This window comes from Caloenas nicobarica, chromosome Z (assembly GCF_036013445.1).
Source record: "Caloenas nicobarica isolate bCalNic1 chromosome Z, bCalNic1.hap1, whole genome shotgun sequence".
Taxonomy (NCBI): domain Eukaryota; kingdom Metazoa; phylum Chordata; class Aves; order Columbiformes; family Columbidae; genus Caloenas; species Caloenas nicobarica.
In genome coordinates this window covers 73,391,856-73,417,629 of record NC_088284.1, presented here as the reverse complement: position 1 = coordinate 73,417,629, position 25,774 = coordinate 73,391,856, and the positions used below count along the sequence as shown (strand labels likewise).

Below are 25,774 nucleotides of genomic sequence, written 5' to 3'. Positions count from 1 at the left end.
TTAGAAAGGTATGATGCATATTGGGCAACGGACTGACCAATTCCAAATAGTGGCACTTAAGACCTATCACAACTAAGAGAGATCACTTCTTGATAATAGCTGAATAATAAGTCATCTGTTTGCTTTGAAGCAACCAGGAAGCTAACAGTGAAGAGAAGTACAGGCAGATTTAACTAAATTAGCTGTTTAGTGTGCAAATTTCCAGATTTGCTAATCATAAATATTGCCAAGTGATAGGATTTTCAAATCCACTAACTCCTTAAAAGAAACCCCATTCAAAATACTTTTCTGCCTAACATGATATAATTCCATGAGAACAGGAGGAACTATTTATTTTCTTAATACTTATGTATGGTAAATCTGTAGTGGATTTTCCAATTAGTTAAGATATACTCTTGCATTGAAATATTTTTCTGCTTTAGGCTTGCTCATGTTAAGGGCGTGGAGACATGATAGCTTGTCCACTCGCTTAATTTTTTTACCTGTATACCCAAGTGGGCATATGCAAATATATCCACTTCCCAGCTGTTTGCATGTCCCATTGTTGTGGCATGGTTCCAGGAAACACTCGTGAAAGACCTGCCAGACGTAAGAATGATACAATTATAGTAAAGGTGGAACATATAGGTGGAACAAAATATTCTAATTTTAAACTGTTCACCCTACAGTCACTTCCGAAAGCTGGGAAGAAAACGTCACTGGCATTAACTTCTAGCTCTTCCTCTTTGTCTCCTCAGCACAGTGACCATTCTTTTTTTCTAAAGAAAAATACCAGGAATCTGAATATTATTTTTAAATGACCTTTTATTTAGCAAAATGTGTTTATTGCAATTGTTCCCTTAGAAATTTCTCAGCTATGATTCACAGGTGACATTTTATACTGTGCTGTCTTCTATATGAGAGTTCTCCACTTTGCATTCTTTTACACTGGCTAATCACTTCTTGCTACCGGTTGTCAGGTGAACTGGTGGGGAACCTCACCATATGGTGTTATTTTTTCTAATGTAGCAAACCTTAATTCAGCCAAGTGCCTGAGTAAATGGTCAACTAAAACAATGGGAGATAAGTTTGTCCCCTGCCTATATGTCATATAATGGTTCAGGTGAAATTTATCATTAGTCAACTTTTCTCCTGTTTACACAACATTCTGACTTCAGATTCAAACAAAGCAGTCTTGTCACAGTTACAGACTGGGGGGAGGTGGTGGGGGTAAACGACTTTCTCTGGCAAACTCGGCCACTGGAGCAGTTTCAATCACATGAGGACTTGCCTGTATTTCAAAGGCTCACAAAAAAAATGTATTTCAAAAGACTCACAGCACAAGAGAGCTCTGCCTGCTTCCTCTCAAGTCTATCTATATTGCAATAAGTAAAACAAAGATTTTACAGATGGCACTTAGATGCCTGGTAGCATTTTCTGGAATTCAGCACATGGAACACATCAGATGACTGAGAGTGGTCAATCTACGTTTTACAGACTGGCTGAACCTCCTCCATGGAGTTTGTATTTCTTTTATAAGTATGATAAATATTTCATACATCAAGTGAAGGCTTGAACTCCAGAATTTAAGATAGCAAACAGCAGCCTCCTTTGCTCAGTGGAAGTGCTTCTATGACTACAATGAGAGGTTGACTGTTCCCCTCATGACCATCGCTCTGCTCTCTTCAGGAAATATAGTGAACATAACAATTACATTTAAATAGGCCTTAGTAACTTACTGCTGCATAAGGCACTCCTTTCATTTGAGATAATATTGGAAAATATATATTTTCCTTGCCTGACTGCTGACTTTGTACTGCTTGCTGATATTTTCTGGAGAGGCTGGTACCATCATTACACTTTCCTCAGCTGCTGAAAAAGTAGAGCCAAAACCTAAAAGGAAAGATTTACAAGTGCTTTTAATAATACTGTTCCATGAAAGCATAATAATTGCATGTTATTAATGCATGTAAAGATATGCTGAAAAAAGTGAATTTGTTGGAATAAAAAGCAAAGTTTACAGTAACCACATAGTACTTTATACATATTTTACACAAATATGTATTTGTAAGCACATACATTTCTAAAACACCTACGTGTGTGTGCACGTAGAAAATATATTTTATTTGTATTTATAGACAAACACATAATTGCATTTACATATTTGTGTATATATATAACTCTCTCTAGAGTGTAAATATATAGTATACATATGCAATGTGTGTGTGTGTATGTATACACACTCTGTATATGCATACTGTTAGAAGCCTTGGTATGTATCACACAGTGACTCCTCCTATATAACACAGAGGCAACACCAGCCAGCAAAACCAGCTGTAAACTTCACTGGTTGAAATGGAAGGCCTGCGTTTGTTAGGAAAGTAGGTGGGATGTTTCGTGTTCAGACTACTGCTGGCCGTTCTTTAGACGTTCCTGTTATGCACTTCCTCTAGCAGAGATAATTTGGCTTACTTGAACAATCTGTGATGGATCTGGCACCAATGACAGTTGTTGTTCCATAAAAGGGACAAGACAAGCAGTAGGACTTCCCCGGGTCTGGTTGATAGTAGTCTCTGGGACAAGGGTAGCAAGGAGTCAAACCTGTACGAGAGAACTCGCCTGCAAGACATGGTACTGCAAGAAAAAAAAAAAAGGGCATATTTTTGAGCGATGACTTGCAACCTCACGCTACCTCCCGCCACATCTTTCTCTGGTCATTTTCTCTCCTCCCCTCATAGTCCTCCTCAGACTTAATGAAACAGGGTGAAACCTGAAACCTGCCAGGAATTCACAACTCCAGGAATGCTTATTTAAATTGTGCTGTTAGGTGACATGTTGTTCTCCAAGGAGTACAGAAACATCTGGGAAGTATTTCTAGCTATTCCTTTTGCTGCTCTGGGGACAGCTTTCAAACGCAACTTCTTTTCCCTTTTATCTCTCACGCCTTTTTTTTTTTTCCCCCTTCAAGAAAAACTAAGGACAAATGACAAGTTTTTTTGTTCCATTAATCCCTGCAGACTATTTCCGCTGTGAATCTTTCTGGCAAAGCTTCCCAAAGACAGCTGGGGACAATTTCTTGAAAAAATTTATGGAACAAACTGTGTTAAAATTCAGTATTGCTGTACAGAAGATGTGGAAGCTGTTCTGGAGAGCTGTTCTGGAGATAACAGTGGGAGACATCCTCTCATTCCCTTTCTCTTCTGTAAAGAAAAAGTTATTTTCATGTAGGTACCCATCACATATGTCATTCATCTTTAGATAAGAATTCATCTTGGAAACCAGAGAAATGGCACATGAAATAATCAGGGCATCAGGAAATGACCTGTCATTTTGCTGGGAAATGCTGGTTTCTCCACACTTAACTAGAAGCAGAATTCATTCTCAGGCAGATGAATTGGATTACATTAGCTGATGTTTAAAAATATTTTAGAAATTTCTAGAATTTAGTTTAAAAAATTTCATAGCCCCTTTTGTTACAAACCTCCACAAGCTGAGACATCCACTGCACCTCTTTTTACTGTTGATGTATTTTCTGGACAAGAGATGCAATTCCTGGATCCAAATGCTGGCTGGTATGTGCCAAGTGGACATGTTTCACATGTCTCAAGACCATTAGGAGAATATGTTCCTTGCTTGCACTGAGCTATAAGGCAGAAGATTTGACAAAGATTAAGCAATGTCCAATAGCAAACATGGTTCCTAATCTCTGAAAATAACGTTGAAATCACAATAGATGTGACAGAGATTTTATTTATAGAGCTTGCTCTGAAGAACTTCATGGGTACAAAGAGCGAAAAAAAGAGGAAGTGTGGTAAACTACTGATAGCGCATATGTGAAATATTAACCAGTTAATTGTCTTCCAATCAGCTTCACAGATGAGTTACTGAAACTCAGTTAACAATTTTTAATCAACAAAGTTAATGATAAGACAATAAACAGGAAACGAAACTAGCAACCTCTTTTTCAGAACAGGTCATAAAGAGATAGAGGTGCTGAGGTGCTCAGTGCTAAAGCACTGCAGTGTAGGATGCAGATGTTTCATCTTTAATCATCAGTAGGATGATGAGGAGCTGGCAAGGACAAGAATGGCATTAAGTGTGTTAAGTCCCTGCAAAATGGGCTCACAATCTCACAGAATGAAGACAGAAATGAAATAAAGCTTCAAAGACCAGCTCTTCTTAAAACATCTGCCCAGGCATCCTACATGCCACAGCAGTTGTGAAAACCTGGATTTTTCTCTTTACATATGCATCGAGGGGCAGTTAGGAATGCTCCTCATTTCACAGGCTCACCTAATTTCAGTACTCCCACAATGAAGACCAAAAGGGTGCCACCAGGCATTCACAAGTGGCTGTCTGAAGAAGAAAAAGTTCTCACCTTTGCATTCAGAGATGCTCCTGGAGTGTAGATACTCAGTATAGCTACCAGATGGACAACTTTTGCATTCAAGCTGCCCTTCCTCATCTTGGTAGGATCCAGTCCAGCAGCTTTCACAGGTATGATGCTCCAGGGAGTAATAGGTACCCAAAGGGCAGTTGACTGTAACATTGGAAACATAAGGTTCCCCTCAGAATGCACAATCATACATACTTGTCTTGCCTCTGGAGTTCCCATTTAGTCAAATCCTGTTTCTGTGAAATATGACTCTCTTCCTCAGCAAATGGGGTGTCTTTCTGGAACACTGCAAAGATCTCACTATATGCAGGAAATGGAATCCAGTTTCCTATCTTAGCTACACATCACCCACAAGACTAACAGGGTTAAAAGACTGCATACCAAGCACTGTTTTCTTGTGTATCACCATGTGTGGATATGCCTAATTTCCCCATGGGAGTGGAATTCTGGGTACGAAAGCATCCTTTTGCCACAGGCCTTAGTTAGGAACATAAACATCCTCTGCAAGTCAAACTGCGCAAAGCATTTTTGCAGTGGGAGACCACAAACACTGGACTGTGTCAAACCATAACCCTCTGCAAACATTCTCTAAACCCCTGGTTTTCAAAAGGATTCTAAATACATATAAGGAGCAAGTCATCTGGCTTACCACACATTCTGCCCCTCAGCACAGAACCAGGCCTGCAGAACAGAAAGGCCTTCTCAGTCTCCAGTGAGTTGCTGTCAGCTACAATGAGTTCAGATGCAAACTGAAAAGAATACATGGGTTCCCTATTAAGAGTTCTATTCAGCCTGTTCGTGATCGTCTCCAGAGTTTTAAGGAGCCGTCGCTGGTTTTCCAGTTCCAAGGTATCATTCCTTTCATCAGGCAGTGGCACGCTAGCTGGGATATAAACAGAAAACACAAAAATCACACAGATTTTACAGTCAGCACTTCCAGTGTACTCTGGAGTATATCAAGAGTGCAACACTCAAGCTTGCCAGTGGAAAGCAGGCCATGTGCACAATGCTCTCCGTGAACATGAGGCTGTGATCTTTCCCCCAAGCAGAAAGTCTGTGATGAAATGGAGCTACGAGTGTCTCCAGAAAACTGTCATCTGCATCTCCAGCAGGCTTTGTGAACTGAAGGCTTAGTTTTACTGCATGCATTATAAATATGGTTTTTAAAATGAAAGAATAGGAGAAGAATGATATTTTGACTTCTCTCACCTGTTATGTTAAATATTAACTTGATTTTGTGGTCAGTCATTGGAACGTTCAGCTTATGCCTTTTAACTCGAGCAGGTGCTGCCTTTACAGAGGCAGCGAGATGCTTGGATATGTCATCTTCTTGTGCTACATCAACAAAATCATCATAGGAATAATCCAGCTGGTTTGCTGCCCCCCAGCCAGCAGGTCCTGTGAGGCATTAAGAAAGAACAAAAAAAGAAGCAACATCATCTAGAAAACAAGTGCCTGTACTTATTTCTAAAATACATCCCTAATAGAATGTGGTCTGTTTGAAGCTCCAAATGACACGTGCTGGCTTTGCCTCTGCACAGCTGCGTACTGTAACAGCATTTTGACTAACGAAAAAGGAAAAAACAGTCTCACTCCCAACCGGTATCCTAGAGATCCTGAATCTTGTGCAGTTAGCCAAAGCTTTAAAGAAATACTGCTATAAAACTTACAGGTTGCAATTATTTCTCTTCCCTTGTCTTGCACGGACCCTCACGTAACAGCAACATCTTCCTAAGCAATTCCATATTGCTTTCTCTTCCTCTTCCTGCTCAATTACAGACAGCATGACCTATGCCATGTCTCCACTTCCTCTTCTTCTCACAACTCCTGAATAGTTCTACCATCAACTGCCCTCTCAGAAATGGCTGGTAGCATCACCCTGTGTTTACTACTCTCAGACAGTCAGATTCACTCCCTGTATAACATTATTCACCTATAACATGCTTTCACCCAGAAACAAACAATTGTTTCTGTACATAATCTACCTTTTCATGATGTCTAAATCTAGAGATGCATGGTCTATTTCATTGATCTAGCTGTTTTATTTAAAAGCATTGAGATATAAAAAATTCTGCCAATTACCTGCTAGCAGTCACCTAGATTATGCTCAGTTTACAGTGGAAATTAGGACTAGTTAACCACTACAGCTTTGCAGTTAATACCACCTAAGTATTCCACAACTAATTTTCTGAACTGCTGCCTTTTACTACCAGAGGAGAGATCTGTTCTCCTGCCTCCCTAGTGTAAAAGCGCAAGAAAGTCCAGAAAAACAGCAAGAAGGTCATTCTGATAACAGGTTGTCAAGAAACAGAAGAGAATAGGACCCTACATCACATGTCCTCAACACTGGTTCCTCCAAGTGCTTTTACAAGTTAGCTCCAGCTGTCACCAATATTCATCTTTACCCCGATGACAACTGCAAACAGAACACCCAGCCCACCAATGTCAAATTACAAACAAATGTGCTCTCTGAGTTCAAGAGACATGTCTAGAAGGTGAGAATAAACAGGAAGCTCTACCATGTAACTCACTATAAACCCATAAAGGAGCCACAGTCCTATGACCGAGGATGCATTTTGATGTTAATCTGCCCAAATGCCTCCTGCTAAGACAGATAATGTGAGTTATCTGTTTTCAGCTTTTCTGCTCTGAGCACGCCAATGGGACTTGGAAATGCCAAGGACCACAGCAGTACAGCATGGACACTAACCTGTTCAAAAATGGACTGAAAATGACAACTTATGTGGCATAAAGCAAACTGGGAATAATCATGAGGACTGTCATAGCTTTCACCCTGATATTGCTACAGTTATCCTGCAAAACCTGCCCTTGCACACAGGAGGTCATTTCACAGCTAATGGGCAAACTGAACCTTGTACAGCTTTACACTGTGAGGGTTCCGTGCTGCTCTGAACCAGCATCAAGGATGCCCATTTTCATAACAGTCTCCAGAACCACCTGTTGTAATTTTTCAGTATTTTGGCTTGAAACTATATGTTTTTAAAAGTTGTTTTCTTCCAGGCTAACCAAGCAGGTTTGTAAGACTCTGTGTGTGTGCTTTTTTCCCCCTCCCCATTATGAGGCGCCTCCGTAAACTTTTCCTTTACACTATATAGGAAGCAGTATCAAAACCAGACAGCAAACAGTTCCATAATATTGTTATAAAACCTGTTGTGTAATTGTTTACTATCTTAACAACTCTATAGTTATTTTTTAAAAATATCCCACACAAGACATTGCATACTTCAGAACAAAAGTAATTATGCTATGTTAAACCTGGATGGCTAAGAATCTGTGCAATCAATAATTACCAATGGCAAATCCATTTTCGTAATCGTAATTATATTCCAAGCAATGTTTCTGTGTCTGATCTTCCAATCTGCAGTCAATATCATCAACGTCGTTACAGAATGATGGGACCTTCCAACATAAAGAAGAATAACATTAAAAAATACAACCACATAGCCCCCTCCCTTGACTTATAAAAACTTCCAGTTTTAATTTAAAGCACTGGTCCTTCCAGTGACACCAGATTTTCCCTTTCATGTCTCTCATAAACCTAGAATGATCTGCTGAAAGGAGTATGTTCTATTGACACAGCTGGGAAACAAGAGGGAAACCTGTAGGAATACAAGGTCTTTGTTATAGATCCTTTTTAAAAGAGAAGCTGTCTATTCAGGTAACCACTCTCACGTGTGAAATCCCAAAATACGGGAATAAGTTCAGGCTTGCTTCTCCCTGCTGAAGATCACAGGAGAGCTCACACATTTGAAAACATCCTGTTTTTTCCAGCTATGTAACTTGTAATTCTGTTAGGTTTACAACAATGCGGTCACTTTGTTACTAGATTTCAACCTTATTTCTTCATATCTGCCTCTTCCTACTCATGGAAAGGGACTCATGCATTTCACCGAGAGACCTCAGAGGACAGAGAAAAATCATGTGAGAAGGACAGAAACCACAGAACAGAAAACTCAACAGAAACCTTTCTGGTATTGTGGATTTCTTCTCTCCGCAAAAGCAGTGCAAATTAGACAAAAACAGATGAATGTATGATTTTCGATAGTATCTGTATTTCTTGCTTTTTCCAGAAAGGTTGCAAGCAAGTTGGGCTCTGGGTCATGTTTTGGAATTTCTTTGCTTTTTCCATATCAGTCTTCACTGGAAAGATGGCTCCTGCTGATTCTTCCCCACTTTACAGATCTCTGCCAGAATTTCAAATTATTGGGAATAAGAATAGGCATATTCAAACCAGCCTTTTTGACTATTTTCCCAGATTGTTGCATTTTGATTAAATTGCTTGGGCAGATCACTAAGCATTTTTTTCCTTATTATCTTTTGCTTGCTGATAGTAGCCATCTAAGCACTGGAACCTGGTGGTAGCTGGCTCTTAGGGCAAAGGAACAGAAATAAAACCAGCCGAGATTTCTCTACTGGAAGAGAACAAACCTGAAGCAAGACAAGAGAGTAACAGATATTTAGGTCCAAGTGTCAGAGATTGCCTGAAGTCTTATGCAAGTTTGCAGCCATTTGACAAGGGCTACTGACATATGTTCTTAAGTTGCAGTAGGTTGTCCATTATCTGTATATGCTAATAATGCTTTTTAATGGGCAGAGAGGCTTTTAGCATATGGGCCTTGTCCTGCATAAAATCTGTAATTGCCCAGGGTTCTTTTCTGAGGCAATGCTATCAGCCTAGGCCTGGACATCCATTCTGAGACCGCAGCTCGAAGTTCTGCTGTTTCTGCTTTGCAACCAAGAACAGACACATGGATTAAGAGGGGAGATTGTGATATGGAAGCAGAAAGCAAAAGGCACAATAGAGAAGGAACATGCTACATACACATATTTTATAATCATATCCAGCTTTCAAAAACAACATTGAGTTTAGGGGACAACTGACTGGGGTCTTCAAAACTGCACAGGTTCTCTCTGGAAGCCTACTGAAAAATTTATGAGCGCCAGGTCCCTAAACTACTTGGACAGTTCCACAAATTCTGTCCTGTATAGCTCCACACTGAAGACTGAACTAAACTACATTAAAATGCCAGTGAATCATCTTTATTTTTAAAGGAGACTTGTCAACTTCTGCAAAAGCACAAATTTCATTTATGGGTTTCTGTTGTATTTTCCTTGTATGAAATTAGTTAGCTGGAAAAAGTAATAACAAGGTACATTTTTTAAAAAGTATGTAAAAGGAATGAGTATTTACTAACCTACCATTTTACCAAGTGCACTCTGGAACGCATCAGTAAAGCTGTTTAGAAGATTGTTGTTATCACATCGTGTTGCTTTGTAGAGCATCTCAAAGGATTTGAACCCATGGTTTGCAAAACGGTTTACTGAAAAATGTTAGAGAAATATTTTTTTACTAGGCAGTGCAAGAGTTTCAGAGCTAAAAGCAAGATCAATCCAGACAAAACTGGAATACACTGAGCTAAGAAGCATTGTCTTTAAATCAACAACCTAAATTCCTAGTGTTGTATACATGAAAATGGATTACTCATACCTCAGGCAGTGCAGTTGAATATGACTGTTGGACAGGCATTAAATTTATTGGGAAAGCTAAGAGACATTAAAAAAAGCTCTGTGACTTATCGATTTCAGCATTTTCTTAATGGAAGAAACCTGTGAGCTGCCAACTAAACTACTTACTTGCTACTGAGAAACAAGCAATAAATATTAAAAGTCCTATTAGTAATGGTGGTAGGCTAAATATGAAAAATTCTCACACTGGATTTAAGCAAATCAAAGTTCCTAAGTGTCCAAGTCAAAGATTTTGAACAGATAGACAGCTCTGAAATACAATTCTCACCTGCTCATAGCTGAAATACTGCTTTTGTTTGCAAAAACCAAGAAATCTACTCTGATAGAAGTAGATGCAAGATGGTGCCAAGGCTGGCTTCATATGTAGCTCTAATACATTTATTATTAAAATGCCACCAGTGCTGGGAAATTCCGCAGCTGAAGTTTTGTGTGCGTCCATCTCGAAGAAAATACATAAATGCTTCTGATCTTGTGATAATTAGATGTGTAAGTCCAGCATGCACTGTGCATTTGGACTGATAAGTTGCAAATACTGTTGAAATTCCTATTGAAAAGACACTGTTAGTGTTTGCAAACAAACTGTTTCAAACACCAATTCAAAATGACAGACCTTGCCTACTTTGCCATCTTTGCTATTTTGCATCTTTGCTATATTCCCAGGATTCAAATTCTCTACTATTTTTGTGTTTTAGACAGCTTCTCAAATAACACATTTAGGGACTTCCAGGTATTCTTTCACAATATTTCTAAAAATTTGGAGGCAGAGGACAGAGGAGGTTTGTTATCATTAAATAGAAGTCATAATTTCTAAAATATTTTCATTTACTTCTTCATTAAACATAGTGTTTGATGAGTTGCAGATTCATTTTAGTAACAGTAAGACTTACAAGAGCAGCCAGGCCACTCTGGAGAATGAGGCGGTTTCCAGACACCATCCTCATAGGCACAATAGTAGTTTTCACTTGATCCTTCTGAAAAGCTATAACCCTCTGCACAGTGCAATGTACAATTAACTCCTGCTTCATCTGATGTGCATGTAAAATGACCATTCACAGGCTCAAAGGAGATTTCACAGGGAGAACCTATGAAAAATACAAAGATTTATATATTGATGAGTATGGTGAAGTAAGCACACACAGAGGAAAACAGTACTGAGAGATTTCCTAAGGTACCTAGTACCAACCTGATCTTGCCTCTCTTGAAATCTGTGGAACTATTATTTGTTACTTCCATAAAGGTAGCATCAGGTCATTGCTAAATTATTCTCAAACTCTGCGACCAAAATTTGAAATCCAGAAATGTGAAGACTTAAAAATTTGTATACATATGAGAAATTCAGAAATGCAAGACTCAAACACTTCTGTACTTCTTCTTCAAAGGTACAAGCTCAAGCATGTACTACCCAAAATAATACAAAAAATTAATCTAAATTTTCACATGAACCTTCATACAATAAATGATAATAAACTGTATTACATCTTGAATTCTGAAACTAAACATTATCCATTCTGCACTACTGCAACAATGCATAGACTTGTCAGAATCATCTTAGGAGGGATAGACTGTAAAACCTCAGTTATGGTTTATTTTACAGGCCAGTTCTGAAGGAGACTGTGAACGTCTGAAAACATTATGTTACAAACGTGGAACCACAAAAAATCTGAGGTGGTCTGGAACTTGAAATAATGCCAATTCTAAGCACTGGCTTGTTTTTGCTAAGATTTACAGCAAATCAGAAATTAGCATGTCCATTTGCAGCTTACATTTTTGAAAAGCTATAACCAAAATTCCAGTTTGCATGATTTTAAATTATCTTTTCACTAACAGATTTTTTATACAGATGCCTAACTAAGCCATAAGCACTAGAGCGCAGAGGTGAAATAGAATTTTCATCCTTAATACTCTATCAGCCAAATTTGGCCTTGAAGAAGAAAGTCTACTATGGGCAAGAGGTTTCTATGCAATAAACACAAATGCAGCAGTAAATTTATAGGTACAGACAACGTATAAAATCTAAAGAGTGTTCCAGTATCTCCTACAATATTTGTAGGTGATTACAGAAATATTTCCTTTAAGTTTTCCTTTTTAACTATAGATTTGAAGTAAGATTTCAGTAAGTTCTATTAATTCACTTCACATGGTATCTATCACTGGGAAAAAAAAATAAATCCATTACTGTAAGTTTTACTGCTTAATGAGTCATAATTTCAGCACTTACAGACCTAATTTGAAATTATAGGACCAAATTCACTGCTGTGCTGCTTCAGTCTTACACAATTTATTCATTGGTGTCAACAAATATTCTGACTGCCTTCAAGTTATCCCAATATAAAATTCAAATAACTAAAAGAAAAAATGGAGTAGCATTGCATCCTTTATGATATTCAGTTAAAACAATGCCATACGCTCCTGACCAGAAGATTAAGACAACAGACCTTTGATGACAATGTGGATTTCACATGTCCTGTTATTGCCAGAGGGATCCACAGCTGTGTATTGAACTGTTGTCTCTCCTTTGGGAAAGACATCTCCAGGTGCATGACTCCTAGTGACACTCAGCGGAGCACCTAGAAGAGTTAAAAGACAATCTAAACCATCAATCAGGGAAAGAGAGTTACTCACACCCAACCCTGACAAGTAGAGAAGGAAATGGCAGCATGTCTTCCAAATTATGTGCTCATAAAAATAAATAAGTAAAAAAACCCTCCAAAAAATCCTAAACTCCACGGGATCAAGGGGAACAGGCTGGAGTGCTCTAGCTTTCCACTGTTGTGTGCATGTTCTGGGGTGCACTATGTCACCTGAATTGTCTGAAAATTGTGGCTCTTCCCACGTCGCTGGGTACTCATTCTCTATTGCTTGCACAGGTGGTGGAGATCTGCATCTGTCAATTACAGGAGGTTCTGCATCTGCAGAATTTGAAAGCATGGCATGACATTAGCTTAACTGAACTGCTGTCACACTCAAATGAAATCTATAATCAGAAGTCATGTAAATAGCAGTTTCAGGTTCAGATCAGAAGATAAAATGAAGTTAGGTGCACACTTGTAAGCTGCTGCAACTGGTAGATGCTGAGGGAATGGACAAGACTAATTCTACTGCTGAACACATGGTTTCTGCATTCTGTTTGCTTTCTACAGAGCAAACCTTGTTTAACAGGACTGCTGAATAACACAACTGTCTGACAGAAATACTTGAACAATGATTTGCATCACCAATGTGCAAGAACCTTGGCAACTTTGCTAGAGTCTTTCAAGAAGAAGAAAAAAATTATATACATGATGAAGGCAATAAATGACAACACAATAAAGCATTTAATCTACCAGTATGAGAAGAAATCTTAACATTCCGAATGAACAATAAACCAAAACACAACCCAAACTGAACATCTGGAAGCAATCATTGCACACTACGCAAACTGCGACCCAAGATCAGCAAAAGATTTATGGAGATGATATTACTCATGGGTTTATACCTGTACATGTAAAGGCCACAGTGACTCAGTCTCTTTCTGCACAAAATTAGAAGCTTTCAGCCATGACAGACTCTTTCCCAGTGATTTTTACCAGCACTTACCAATAACCTTGACACTGAATGTACAGCTTGCCTCATTGCCCGACTTATCAGCTGCTGTGTAAGTAATGGCAACTTCGCCAATTGGGAGAAGGAACGGTGGTATGAAAGCTGGGGTAACGTGAACTGAGACCTTTTACAGGAAAACACTTTTGTTATTTAAAAAACAAAGCTGGTTAGTAATTATGACAGTCATGTTTCAAGAAATGGCCACAAAATAGTATTCTTCAACATCAAGCCTACTTATTCTTAATTCAAATAGCCTCTTCAAGTAATGAGGCTGGACTCTGCAACAGAGTGCTCTGCTCTCCTTCTCAAGACTGCCTTCTTTATAACAACAATTTACAGCACTGTGCATTAAGAAAACTCAAGACTAACTCTTATCTGCCCTGTTGCATTGAACACACACTACATGAGCTTAGAACCTGCTTTGTCTGCAGTTCAGGTCTCCAGCTGCAAGGGCAGCAGACCTGGGACATGAGTGGGGCAGACAGTTGAGGGCTATAAGCACTTAGATATTCAGTTTTAATCTAGGTATGTTTATGAGTCATTTGCCCAGATGCTTCAACACATTCTGGCATGGCAAAGGAACCCTACATTTGGAGTAAATTATACTTGCATGCTGTCTATGGCTCTTTCGTATGAGTTAGAACTGTCTTATGGAACTTCTCTTTACAAGAACTGGTTTCATGTGAACAAAGAAGTTTATCTGACAGCTGTGACTTTGACAAACCAGCAACAATTAAGAGCTAAGACATTTAGTTCCTACAGTTCAATGAATGACCCTGTGTCTGCAGAACTACAGTACCTGATTGCGGCTATTCTACAGCAAAAAAAAATGTGTGAATTTAAACCTCTTTTACTGGGATAGCTTACAGCTTCCAAGCACAGCTTCCTGTGTTTGTAGCAAATTAAAAGCACACACAGAGTCACTGTTCTTCTGCTGACTCATGATAAAGCAGTCAGTTGCTGTAACTTGATCACGTCTGAGCCTCTGTTACTCTTTATGAAACAGCTCTGGAGGAAGTTTTCCTTGTAACTCCATTTCCAGACCTCTGATACCCACTGTAGCCAAAGAATCACATCTGAACCTTGCATCGGATACAAAAATGTGATATTCCTTTCTCACTTGGGAAGCTGCAATGAGTTTTTACTTAACACAGTGTTCTCGTTAGCCTTTTAGATTAATGAATTGGTTTACTTCCTTCTGAGAAGAGTTTATTAAACTTCTTCACATTCTAAGAGCTCATTTTTAAAGCGGCTGTCTCCATTTTATAAACAAGGGCACATTCTTTCTTTTGACCACATAAATTAAACATAGGAGATTTTATGCACTTAAACACCATGCAGAATGGCCTGCAACTTCATACTCCTAACCAAGACAGAAAATGCTGAATTCTCAAGATGCAAACTTTTTAGCAGATTTTTCTTCTGCTCTTGCTTATCAGAAGAAATTCTAGTGGTTCAAAAAATTCATATGAAATAGCTAGCTATAGAAAGACTGCCGCCAGTCAAAGGCATACATTTTAACTTGCCTCATCTCCAGAGTTATCCTCAGCTGTTGGTATCTGCCAGCTGATATTGGCAGAGTTATGATGTTCCAGAGTCTTGGTCTCAATATTTTCCGGACAGTGTATCTGAGGAGCTTCGGTATCTAACTCAGAAAAAGACAAAGTAGTTTTATATGTGGGATTATTGAAATGAAACCTCTATAATGGTTAGACTGCAACTTGTCACAACCACTGTTTTTTGTGCTACCTGGAATATAAACGCACATATTTTTGCAAACTTCCTGTCTCTGCCGCTTTTTAATTCTTGCCTACAGGCTCATACATAAACAGTAAATTAACCTGAGGAGGGGACTATTTTTGCTGTATTTTTGTGTATCAGCAATATGAGACCCTGGTTTCTACATAAAAAAGGAATACATCAGATAGAATTTTTTCTCTTATTATTCATCCATTCATCGCACATATATGCTCATTAAAAAGGAATGTCTTCTCTGTTCTTTCATTGCCCACACACATGACTCATGCAGATGTAAACACTTGTTTCTGATAATCAGTGACTTAAAACTATTTGTGACATGATATATGTACCACGAACAAGACAGTAGTGACTTTCAAATTCCCTGGAGCATGGTGAGGAACTGATTTGAAAGAAAGAATGGCAAGATTTATGGCATCAGTTGCTGGAAATTTTCCTTAATAAACTCCTGCTACGAGGTATTATGTAGGACAAAAGGAGTCTTCTTGTGACATATGTGACAATGCTGGATGGTTTCAAAAGACTGGTGGTACAATATGGGTAACATCACCAACAACATTTAAGCCTCAAGTTTCTCTGACAAACTTCAAGTGCTTCTTCATTTCCCTGGCACAGGGCCTCCCCAAACATTTGTGGTTAGGTTATTTTATTGCTCTAGTGCAGTTTGATAAATGGTTTATAGACTCATGAGACAAGGATGCATTCAGATCTGAACTCATCTATGCCCAGGAGGTTTTAAACCAACTCAAAACTGATATCACTTATATTTTTATTACTAAATAGTTCCAGTAAAGTCATAAGTCAGGCAATTAAACCTCTGTAATTAAGAGTGCAAAGCAATAAATACAAGTGATTTTGCCTTCCTCTGAACTCATTCTGATGAAAATTTTATCAGAAATGCACTCCTTTAAATAACTACCAGTTTTGGTTCACACTCCCCTGACCACAGTCTTCAGGCTGGGGCAAATTCCATTTAAAAGTGAAATTCTGTGAAAAGACTAATAAATAAGTCAGAAAGAAAATGGCTATTTTGAACTGGTCAAATATGTTGGCAGCAAAATAGAGAAAGACAATAACAAGAATGAAAGCAATTGAAATGCAACTGTTCATTTTTATGAGAGAAGAATAAGCTTCAGAGTTTCTTGGTGCCTCTTATTTTATGGTTTTATACACTGGTAGTATGTAAAAGCTTGAACCCAACCCATGCTGCTTTATCTTGATCCAAACACTTCAGCCTGTAGCATCAAATATTAAAATCTGTGGTTTGGCTCAGGTTTTCACAGAAGATTCATAAAAACAATGTGGTACATCACAGAGCAGGAAATGATATGTTTAAAGAGAGGGATAAAATCTGCTGGCCATTACAGAGAAAAAAGCTCCCACTTCAGTTTCTCTAGTGACCTGTCACGATGACTGTCACAACTGTTTTCTGTACTGTTCTTTCACACAGTTCTGGTAAGTGCCCCAGTTTGGGGTGAAAGCATTCACTCTAGGAGCACAATAGTTCATGAAGAGGTGAACAGCATATTCCCAGACAAACTGCACTTTTGTTTGTACCCTCCTATAACCCAAAGCCAAACTCCTTCCAACTCAATGTGCATGTGTTTAAAGGAATAAATAAACGAACATTTCTAGAAGAAGTAGGTAAACATAGCAGAACTACACTCAAATGCACGTAACCATTTTCTGCCCATCTTTATAGTCCAGACACTTGTGTGAGCCAATTTTGCCCTTAACTCTTGTGCACTGTTGCTTGGGGCATACCCACAGCCGTAGTCAGTTCAAAGACAGCTGAAATGAACCATCCCTCTATAGTCTGTCAGTCAGGGCTTACACAGCGTTTACAGATCTACTCCAACTACAGGGCTTACATGACCCTCTGCTAAACCAGTAATAGTGTTATTACTGCTGTTGTTGTAGGAGTGTGGGTTACTCTTTGACTATCTTTAAGCTAAGAGCTTTCACTGCTACATTGAATTTAAACTTTTTTTTTTTTTTTTTTAATTTCGAATTTACCCACACACCAGGCCTTGTATCAGGCATGTTCCAAACGACAAACTTATGAGATGGATCTGGGAGAGACAGCTGATGATAAGCACTATAAGATGGCATTCAAGCAACCTTCAAACTCCACATTTTTATTACAAACTACAAGTCAATCTGATAGCCAAGCTATACTGCTACAGGCAACACTTTTTACAGGCTGCTTAAATCATGCTTTCTCCAGTTCAAACATCTCCTCTCACTCATCCTTTGTGATTTCCTTTAATCCCGCACATATGTGTATACAAAAATTACTTTGGTTGGTCTCTACCTTTACACAGAGCCTCCTGGATGTTTTCACTCCATCTCCCAAATGAAATGCACCTCAGTTCTTCTCTAGCTCCAGACAAGATGAATCCTTGGGGACAGCTCAGCTGGCACACAGTCCCAGAAACAGCAGGCTCCAGCCCACATCTGGGAGGGAGAACTGTTACACCTGCTGGTTTCTGGAAGATGGGGCAACGCATTTCTACAAAAGACCAGTAGAGTATATCTTTTAACTGACATACACAACATATACATTCAAACAAATCTGCAAATAAAGTCACATGTCATTTGTATCCCTTTCCTCTCCTTTCCCAAAATATGCAGCAAGTAACTGAAAACTCGTTCTTCTGCATGCAACAAAATTTAAAGAGTCTAAGTGTTCTAAGTATTTCCTGCCCTTTAAACTCTCAATACTGAAATCATGTTTAAGTCCAAGCAATTAAAAACTGTACTTCATTTCAACAGGATGCAAAGGTCACAGATGTCAACACATTTGTTCACTTCAGGCAGACACTGTTGGCTACGCAACACAAAACAACCACACCTGAAAAAATTCCCAAACCCTAACTTTTCATTGGTCACCACAGGAAGGTAACTGACAAATAGCAGAAAGATGAGAAATTGGAAAAAACAATGTTTTAAAAGACAAGCAAAAAGCATTAAAATGTATACTACCCAGGGAACAAGTAGAAGAAAGACTGCGACAGATGTAAGTATGAAAACCAGAGAAAACTGTATCTTTTGGGGAAGCAGTAGTAGGTCTTTCTGGTTGACATGCTTTCAACTATATTAGCAACATCCTAGTAGAGCACAGTCCTGAAACATCTCACAGACATTCAGGATAACCTTTGCTACATCCAGCCTGAGAAAATCTAAGTGGGACAGGTTTTTACCAGAAAACAAAACCAACCCCCCCCCCCAAAAAAAAAAACCCCAAACCAAACAAAAAACAACTAAAACCCAACAAACCACCCCAACAAACTGTAATAGTGTTGTCTGGCATTTTTATCTGTGCTCATTTCCAGAATTTGATTAAGCTGATCCATGAGGTCTGGACTTCATGAGGAGCAGGGTGATATCCATGGTATTAGTGATATGGATAGGGCAATAATAGAGAGACAAAAGTACTCCTAAGGAGAAACAAGAACCTGCTTTCATCTGCAACGGCTTGTGACGAAGCACAACCCTGTATTACTTCAATATTGTAACAAGAGAAAGATTACCAAGCAAATCACGCCTCTTCCCTCCAAGCCCTTTGCAAACACAGTGTTTCAAGGAATGAATTGGTCACCTGCAATTAGCAGTGTGGAGCAGTAATTCTCTTCAACACTAGGTGGCATCAAAAACCTGGATGCCAGCTGTATTTTTACCTTTATTTACTAAACCTTGAACAAAGCCAAGTAGAACTGTCGCTTGCATAATTAACTTTAACGTACTGTATTTTGATCTTTCACCAATGGGGAAGGAAACACAAGAACACAACTGTGGAAATATTTTTTTCAAATTGGAAAAATGACAAAGCTTCCGTTTTCAGCAGATGTTCTGTTTGTAGGCCATGTCTAATATATGTATCCTACTCAAAAGGAACTCACCGCTAACAGCATCTTTCACAAAAAAATATAAAACATTAAAACATATGTAGCAGCCAAACTCACATTAACTCCCAGTCTCTTGGAAAAAGATGCAATATGACAACAGATCTCATAGAACTGATTGTAAATAATCCAGGCTATGTTATGGTGCAGCATCAGCTATAGTTACAGATGATTGAAGCACAGTCTCAGTGAGCTAACTTTTAAATATGGCAAACTTTACACAGATGCACACTCAAACTGAAAAGCATTCAGAAAAAGAGCCAGGAGAGAACCCCCGAGGTTCAAGAAATCTTTTTCAAGGTAAGAGACGGAACCCAATACCAAATGTTTTTTCTAAAAAAAAGGGTAGGAAATGAATAAATCATCAATTACCAGTGTCTAAATCTGGAAGGATTTCTGTTATCTTTTATGTACCAGATGATAAGCAATAGTTAGGAGCTGTTCAGGCTAAAAATAAATGGGGAATACCTCCATGATAATGATTAACATTCAGAAAATGAATATGAAGGGTAGTCTTTGAGGAGGACAAAATATTAGTCTTCTGATTCACGTCCTTCCCTGAATAAAACTCCATATTTCCATATTGAACAGGAATTTCGGTAAGCTTGCTCTAGACACCAGTCCCAACAAGAAGCTGCAGAAAGGTTTTTCAGATAACACTCTGTGACAATCAAAGGTAACTTTTATACCAGATTTTCAGACTCAGCAAAAATAAGCTATTGCCATGGGCAATCTAGGAATGGAGGCAATATTGCATGGTATGAAAAAATCTTCTGATACAGAGCTGGATTTTAATAATCAAAATGCTAAGCTAGGAAGGATGAATTCAACTGATGAATACAGTTAATCTTCCAATTATAATCTTCCGACAGGATTTCCGAGTCCCTTCCTTTTGAAGTTAATTGAAGTTTTTCCACTGACTTCAACAGAAGAAAGATTAAGATCTCTTTATGAACTCTCTTGATAAATTAATACTTGTGGATTATTTTCGTCATTTTAGAGAACACATCTACAGCTAGAAATTTATTCTTACCTCATGTAAAGTCCACATTTCTAAGCCTGAAGTAAACCAGTGAAAAAGAGCTACAGGTTCAAGCCAAGTCACCCTACTGGCATCACATTTACTGGACCCAGGTGCCATGTACTTCACCTTGACTTTAGTTAACACTGGATCAGCTTCTGAATTGCTGGACTTTAAGCTTGTGTGTTTTTTGTAGTCTGCCCTTGGAAGTGTTTCAACCGTACTTCTTCCCCTTACCTCTTAATTATAGTTGATTTAATACGTGTTACTAGTCCTAAATGGGTACTTCTGAAGCCTGCAATCCTTTATTTCTGGAATAGCAAGATATGCTTACCCATCCCTGCGCACCTGGTGTGACCTCTGAATCCTGCCTTAGAGCTGCTTGGTCCCTAACTTGCCTAAACTCTTATTTCCTGCTGGGAGTTCCGCAAAAGTGACAACTGCCACATCTCTACTCAGCACTCACAGTGCCTGGCTAACATACCTTCGTCCTTGTCTGGAAGTCATCTTTAGCTTCAAGATGGTAACTTAAACTCCTAATTGTTCCAATTTAAAAGGTAGTATAGACCTACAACTTGCATGTTTCCTACAACACGTGTGACAGTGTCTTAACACCAGATGCAACAACCTTTTAGTTATCAGCTGCCTGTGCTGGATTTCAACAATGATTTGTCCACTTTCTCCACTTAAAAATTATTTTGCCCCTCTCCAACTTGTGAGACTAGTTAAAAACATCTATGGACGAATCCACGTTCCTACCTTAGCTTCAGCAGACAGTAAAACAGGGAGAGTTTTTCACTCGTGGCAACATGTCAGAAAAGGCTGCACTCTGACACAGATAGACTGTATGATCAGATACCTACCCACACACTTTGGTTCCTTTGAATCCCACTGTGAGTTTCCCTGGCAGGTGAGTTTGGTGTTTCCTTCTATTTCAAAGCCCTCATTGCAGGTCACAAAACATACTGTCTTATAGGAGATATCAGCCGTGGAACAATTAATGTGTCCATTTTCAGGAGTTTGAAGTTTGGGACATGTTCGAACTGCAAAAGAAAAAAAAATCACCAGCTCATTCTGCATCACTGAGAATCAGTGGAGTTACCCTAGCTTGCCCAGGTTTTCAGGGGTGCCACAGGTACTGGCTTGTACACTAACTACAGTAGTCTGTACAAATTTAGGGAATAGGGCTGGAACATGGCTAATTTTTTTCAAAGGCTTGATGCCTTTCTCTTCCTGAAACAGTCTCTCGTAGCATGTATGAGGTTGAGCACACACTTCCAAGCTCACCTAAGTTCTGATGTAAGTCCAGGCTAGCAAACTAATGGTGCTCAGAAACATTCCTAGCCATCGAAGGCACCTAGGACACAGTGTGTGGCCTGTGCTAGTAATGTCTATCAGCCTTTGAAACAGGACAGCTGCAGGCAAATGGGACCCTACGGAAAAGTGTGCGTCTTTGGAAGTTTCTAATCCTCCAGCTGTGCCTGAGAGTTCTTTGGGGTATTTCCAACTAGTAGTCTGGTACAGGCCAACTGCACACCAGGGAAGAAGTTAAGAGCTTATTAACAGGGCAGATGACTGTGTCCCAGTGCTTGGGAACTTTCTCAGGCACTCTGGAGTGTAGTGATGTAGATACATACACGTGTGAGCTTTCACAAATTGTAACAGCAGACATTCATCATGGTGGGGGAGAAAGGAAGAAGGAATACAAGGCATTCACAGACAACAGAACCACGAGAGATGAAAAGGAACGAATCAGGCTGCTGCTGAGGCAAAACAGACTCTTTCAGGTGTAGGGCTCCCCATGGAGGCAGTCCTGGTTCCTGCTCAGCACAGAGGCCTTTCTCCTGCCATGTCTCACAAACACTGCAAGCAGTGCAGTGGCAAGGAGAACACTGTCCCATGCAGGATGAGTGTGCAGAAAGAGAAGTGAGACACGGAGGGTGCTCCTCAAATTGTCTTATGGTTGTGTTACTGAATCTCAACATTGCAACTGAACACAAAGCTACACTGTAATTATGACTGATCCCAAAGCGTCTGAAGCCAAATGTAGTAGCACTGGTATGGCCTGGATTTATGTTCTTTATTTCAGTGTCATTACCTCAAGTTCTTCTACTAGGACCTCTTTCCTTTGCACCATCTCCAGCTCTCCTCCTCTTCAACCAGTATCTCATGCTTCTGCCTTTGTCCTCTTGCTCCCCTCTGGACAAGACTCTGAGCTACATACACACTACCTGGCCTTTGGATCCCTTGAACAGCTAAGCTGTACATGCCTACTGTCCGGCCATGACTTTGTCATGGTGATAAAAGTATGATGACTGTGTGACAGCAAGCCCAAATGTGTAGATGCCTGCTGGAGTCTTAGTGCATCACACAATCACAGAATCACAGAATGTGAGGGATTGGAAGGGACCTCGAAAGATCATCTAGTCCAGTCCCCATCCTTTCCTTCAATAATTCATGCCTCTCTTCGATAACTAGCTACTGATTATCCAAAACCAGTGGAAAACTTGTATGGTTGAAAACCCTGCTCTCAGCTGAAGCTGGTAGATACTGCTCAGTATGTTCAATAATTACTAGAGGGAGAAAAATACACATGGGCAAATAGCGTGGCTGCTCAAAAATACAATCCTGAAGACTGCAGTTCCCTAAACTCTGTTTTTCCTGGATTGTTTTCCACAGTTTCTGTTAACTTTGCTGGCAGGGCATCAATATCTGGTGATGGGTGGTTTCAGGGATCTGGACAACTTGTCCACTGTGGTTTGGGACGCCTGTTCTATCAATCAACACCTCCTTGCTGCAGCCAGGTAGGAGACAAACCATGAGCTCCTCTCCAAATGCACTCAAAAGTAAGACAACTGGCAGCTTCCTCTCCTTTTCCCAGTACTTTACTCTGCAAACGGATGAGACAGCACATGCTTACAAGTGGACACATGGACTGAACAGATCACTACACGCCCTCAGACTAATAAATGGGCAAATACCCTGAGTTCTCCTTTAAATGAAAGCCAGCTGTATAAATGCCAATAACTGCAAGCTCCTCAAACCTACAAAAAAGCATACGTTATAGAATACCTTTTTTCAAAACAGCTATAGTGGCACCCCAGTGGGAAAAAAAAGTCTGCAGCAAAACCTATGTATATTGGATAGGGAAGGAAGGGAGAAAGGGAGAAAGGAAGAAAGTGGGAAGGAGGAAAAGAGGAAAGGAAGAAAGGAAGAAAGGAAGGAAGAAGAAGGAAGAAAGAAGGAAAGGAAGGAAGAAAGGAAGGAAGAAAGGAGGGAGGAAAGGAGGAAAGGAAGAAAGGAAGAAAGGAAGGAAGAAGAAGGAAGAAAGAAGGAAAGGAAGGAAGAAAGGAAGGAAGAAAGGAGGGAGGAAAGGAAGAAAGGAAGAAAGGAGGAAAGAAAGAAAGGAAGAAAGGAAGGAAGAAGAAGGAAGAAAGGAGGAAAGGAAGGAAGGAAGCCATTCAGATGCATCTGATATATCTTTATATTACTACTGTCTCAAGTTTAGTCTCTGAAAGTACTATGCCTCTTGTGCTTTCATATACACAGGCATCCTCTAGGAAGTGCATTTATGAGTGTAAAAAAGATTTTGTAACTTTCATCTTGTGAGAGGTGCTCTGAGCTTCAGAGCATCTACCTAATATGCTGTATCTTAACTGTAGTACAGTGAGTAAGAAAGACGTTTTTACAGCTGAATCACATGTGCTTTATACAGAAGAGAATAGGCTTTCTCTTTTAAGGTTTTTATGGAAGCTGTCAATACCCAATCTGTGGTAAAGGGAAGCAAATGCTACCAAATATCTGCAGTATTATTGAGGAAGCCTGAATGGATTAAGAGCACTGAGGAGGCTCTCAGAAATGTTAATGTGCCTGCAGAGAAGGCATCCCCTTCCACTACTTGGTAAGTTTAGCCAACTCTTCTGAAAGGACTGCATAGCTGTAGTGCTCCTGCCTCCTCAGTGTTTCCATGCTCGTGCTTACTCAGAGTCTCAGTAGCGCTCTGGCAGAAACCTGTCACTGACCCCGTGTTATCCTGGTTGTGGTTCTATGCATTAAACACAAAACCACCCTCTGTCAATAAGGCATCTTCCACGACCAAGAAATATTTCCATGAAGCCAGTGAAAACAACAACAACAACGTTATATTCTGCTTGCTCTGTGTTTTCTCCTAATGTATTTTTCTGGATTAAATATGCACTTTGTACTTGTTTTTCTCATAGGTCACTGTTAACTGCATGACATGACTGCATTAATCATTTTCCAATAGCACAGCAGATTTTAGCTAGTAGAACTGAAGAGTATTTAATGTCAAAATCCAAAGCAGTGAGTGCAAAGGGATTTTCCTTTACTCTCTTTTACTAATTTACGATATAAAATACTCCTGGGATTAACAAGACAGCTATAAACTGTGCCTTTGATCTTCCTCCCTTTCACAGTCTGAGTGAATTGAGACTAGCTGATCCAGCACATGTAAAGACAGGAATTTTATTCTTTTTTAATTATAAGTCTTCAGTATGGTGGAGAATAGCATGAGAAAAGCAAAAATATAGCCTTTCAATACTTCAAAGGATATTAACTCAACATCAAGACAATATCTCAAGGCAGACTTTTCCCCCAACTTCCAACAAATTCCCTGTTGAAGGAAATCATGCACCAACAGCCAATGGGTGAATATTTTTAAATGGTCCAGAAAATTTTTCAAGTACTAGGATCTTCCACTTCTCTGCAGACAGTGAAGATTAAGGATCCTTTCTTTGTGGATGACTGCAGCCTTCCCCAGATTTTTTGCACTGGAGGCTACTACTGTGTGACAGAAGCTTTGACAGGCAGGTGCTCTTTCCCAGTTATCGCAATCTACCTGAAGCAGCATACATCTTCTGTCTATGTTTTGACTGCTGGAAAGCCAACAGCTCTAAGTCTAGCTTCTCAAGATACCCTCATGGTACTGGTTAGCCATTTATTTTCTACTGAAAGTTTCACCTTTCTGCCTTCTATCACTGGGAGCTATAAATGAAGACTAAGCTTTCCAGGATTACCTGAAGAAGAGTCCTGCAATGTAAGCAGAAGTGAACTGCTATATAAGAATGTCCTGAGGAACCGATCTCTAGCTCAGAACCCTCCTTTCAGAAACATGACTTGCTGTTTCTTTAAGGGCTGCAGTGTCTGCTGTAGTGGCACAAAGTGCTAATGCTTCCAAGGATCTATCCTGCCTCTTTCCCTGAACTCAAGGCTAGGGCAAGAGTTACAGGAGGAGCTGATGAGTTCTTATTTACTAGCTCCAGTGCAGCACAATAATGTCAAGTGCATCCATTTCAAGTTAAAGACATTGGACTACAGCCTGTGGCTGTTGAGGAGATGAGGGCTGCTACCTGTTTTTTCAGGCCCTCCTTGGAAGACATACCAGATAGTATGCAGCTCCCGTTCTAAATCATCAAGAATCCAAACTCAGGCAGGGACATGTGATAACAAAGCAAAACTGTGTTCCTATGTACCTGTAAGAGCTCCAGAAACAATGTTTTTCAGGATGCTCTTTTCCATGTCTCCTCTCCCTTTCACACCTTTTGTATATTTCTTTTCCAGCTGACA

General features: G+C 39.5%; 1 protein-coding gene across 1 annotated transcript in view; it reads right to left on the bottom strand.

The window, feature by feature from the left end:
• Positions 1 to 25,774, bottom strand: part of SVEP1 (sushi, von Willebrand factor type A, EGF and pentraxin domain containing 1) — a 131,474-nt gene that overhangs the window by 59,170 nt on the left and 46,530 nt on the right. The window contains exons 6-21 of the mRNA XM_065655399.1: positions 21,052 to 21,231; positions 17,577 to 17,774; positions 15,031 to 15,149; positions 13,499 to 13,628; positions 12,724 to 12,831; positions 12,358 to 12,489; positions 10,810 to 11,004; positions 9,596 to 9,717; positions 7,687 to 7,795; positions 5,585 to 5,773; positions 5,025 to 5,258; positions 4,358 to 4,519; positions 3,461 to 3,622; positions 2,452 to 2,613; positions 1,778 to 1,872; positions 483 to 579 (exon numbers count right to left, since the gene is read on the bottom strand). Of these exons, the coding sequence (XP_065511471.1) occupies positions 483 to 579; positions 1,778 to 1,872; positions 2,452 to 2,613; positions 3,461 to 3,622; positions 4,358 to 4,519; positions 5,025 to 5,258; positions 5,585 to 5,773; positions 7,687 to 7,795; positions 9,596 to 9,717; positions 10,810 to 11,004; positions 12,358 to 12,489; positions 12,724 to 12,831; positions 13,499 to 13,628; positions 15,031 to 15,149; positions 17,577 to 17,774; positions 21,052 to 21,231 (2,394 nt within the window). The remainder of the gene's footprint in view (positions 1 to 482; positions 580 to 1,777; positions 1,873 to 2,451; positions 2,614 to 3,460; positions 3,623 to 4,357; positions 4,520 to 5,024; positions 5,259 to 5,584; positions 5,774 to 7,686; positions 7,796 to 9,595; positions 9,718 to 10,809; positions 11,005 to 12,357; positions 12,490 to 12,723; positions 12,832 to 13,498; positions 13,629 to 15,030; positions 15,150 to 17,576; positions 17,775 to 21,051; positions 21,232 to 25,774) is intronic.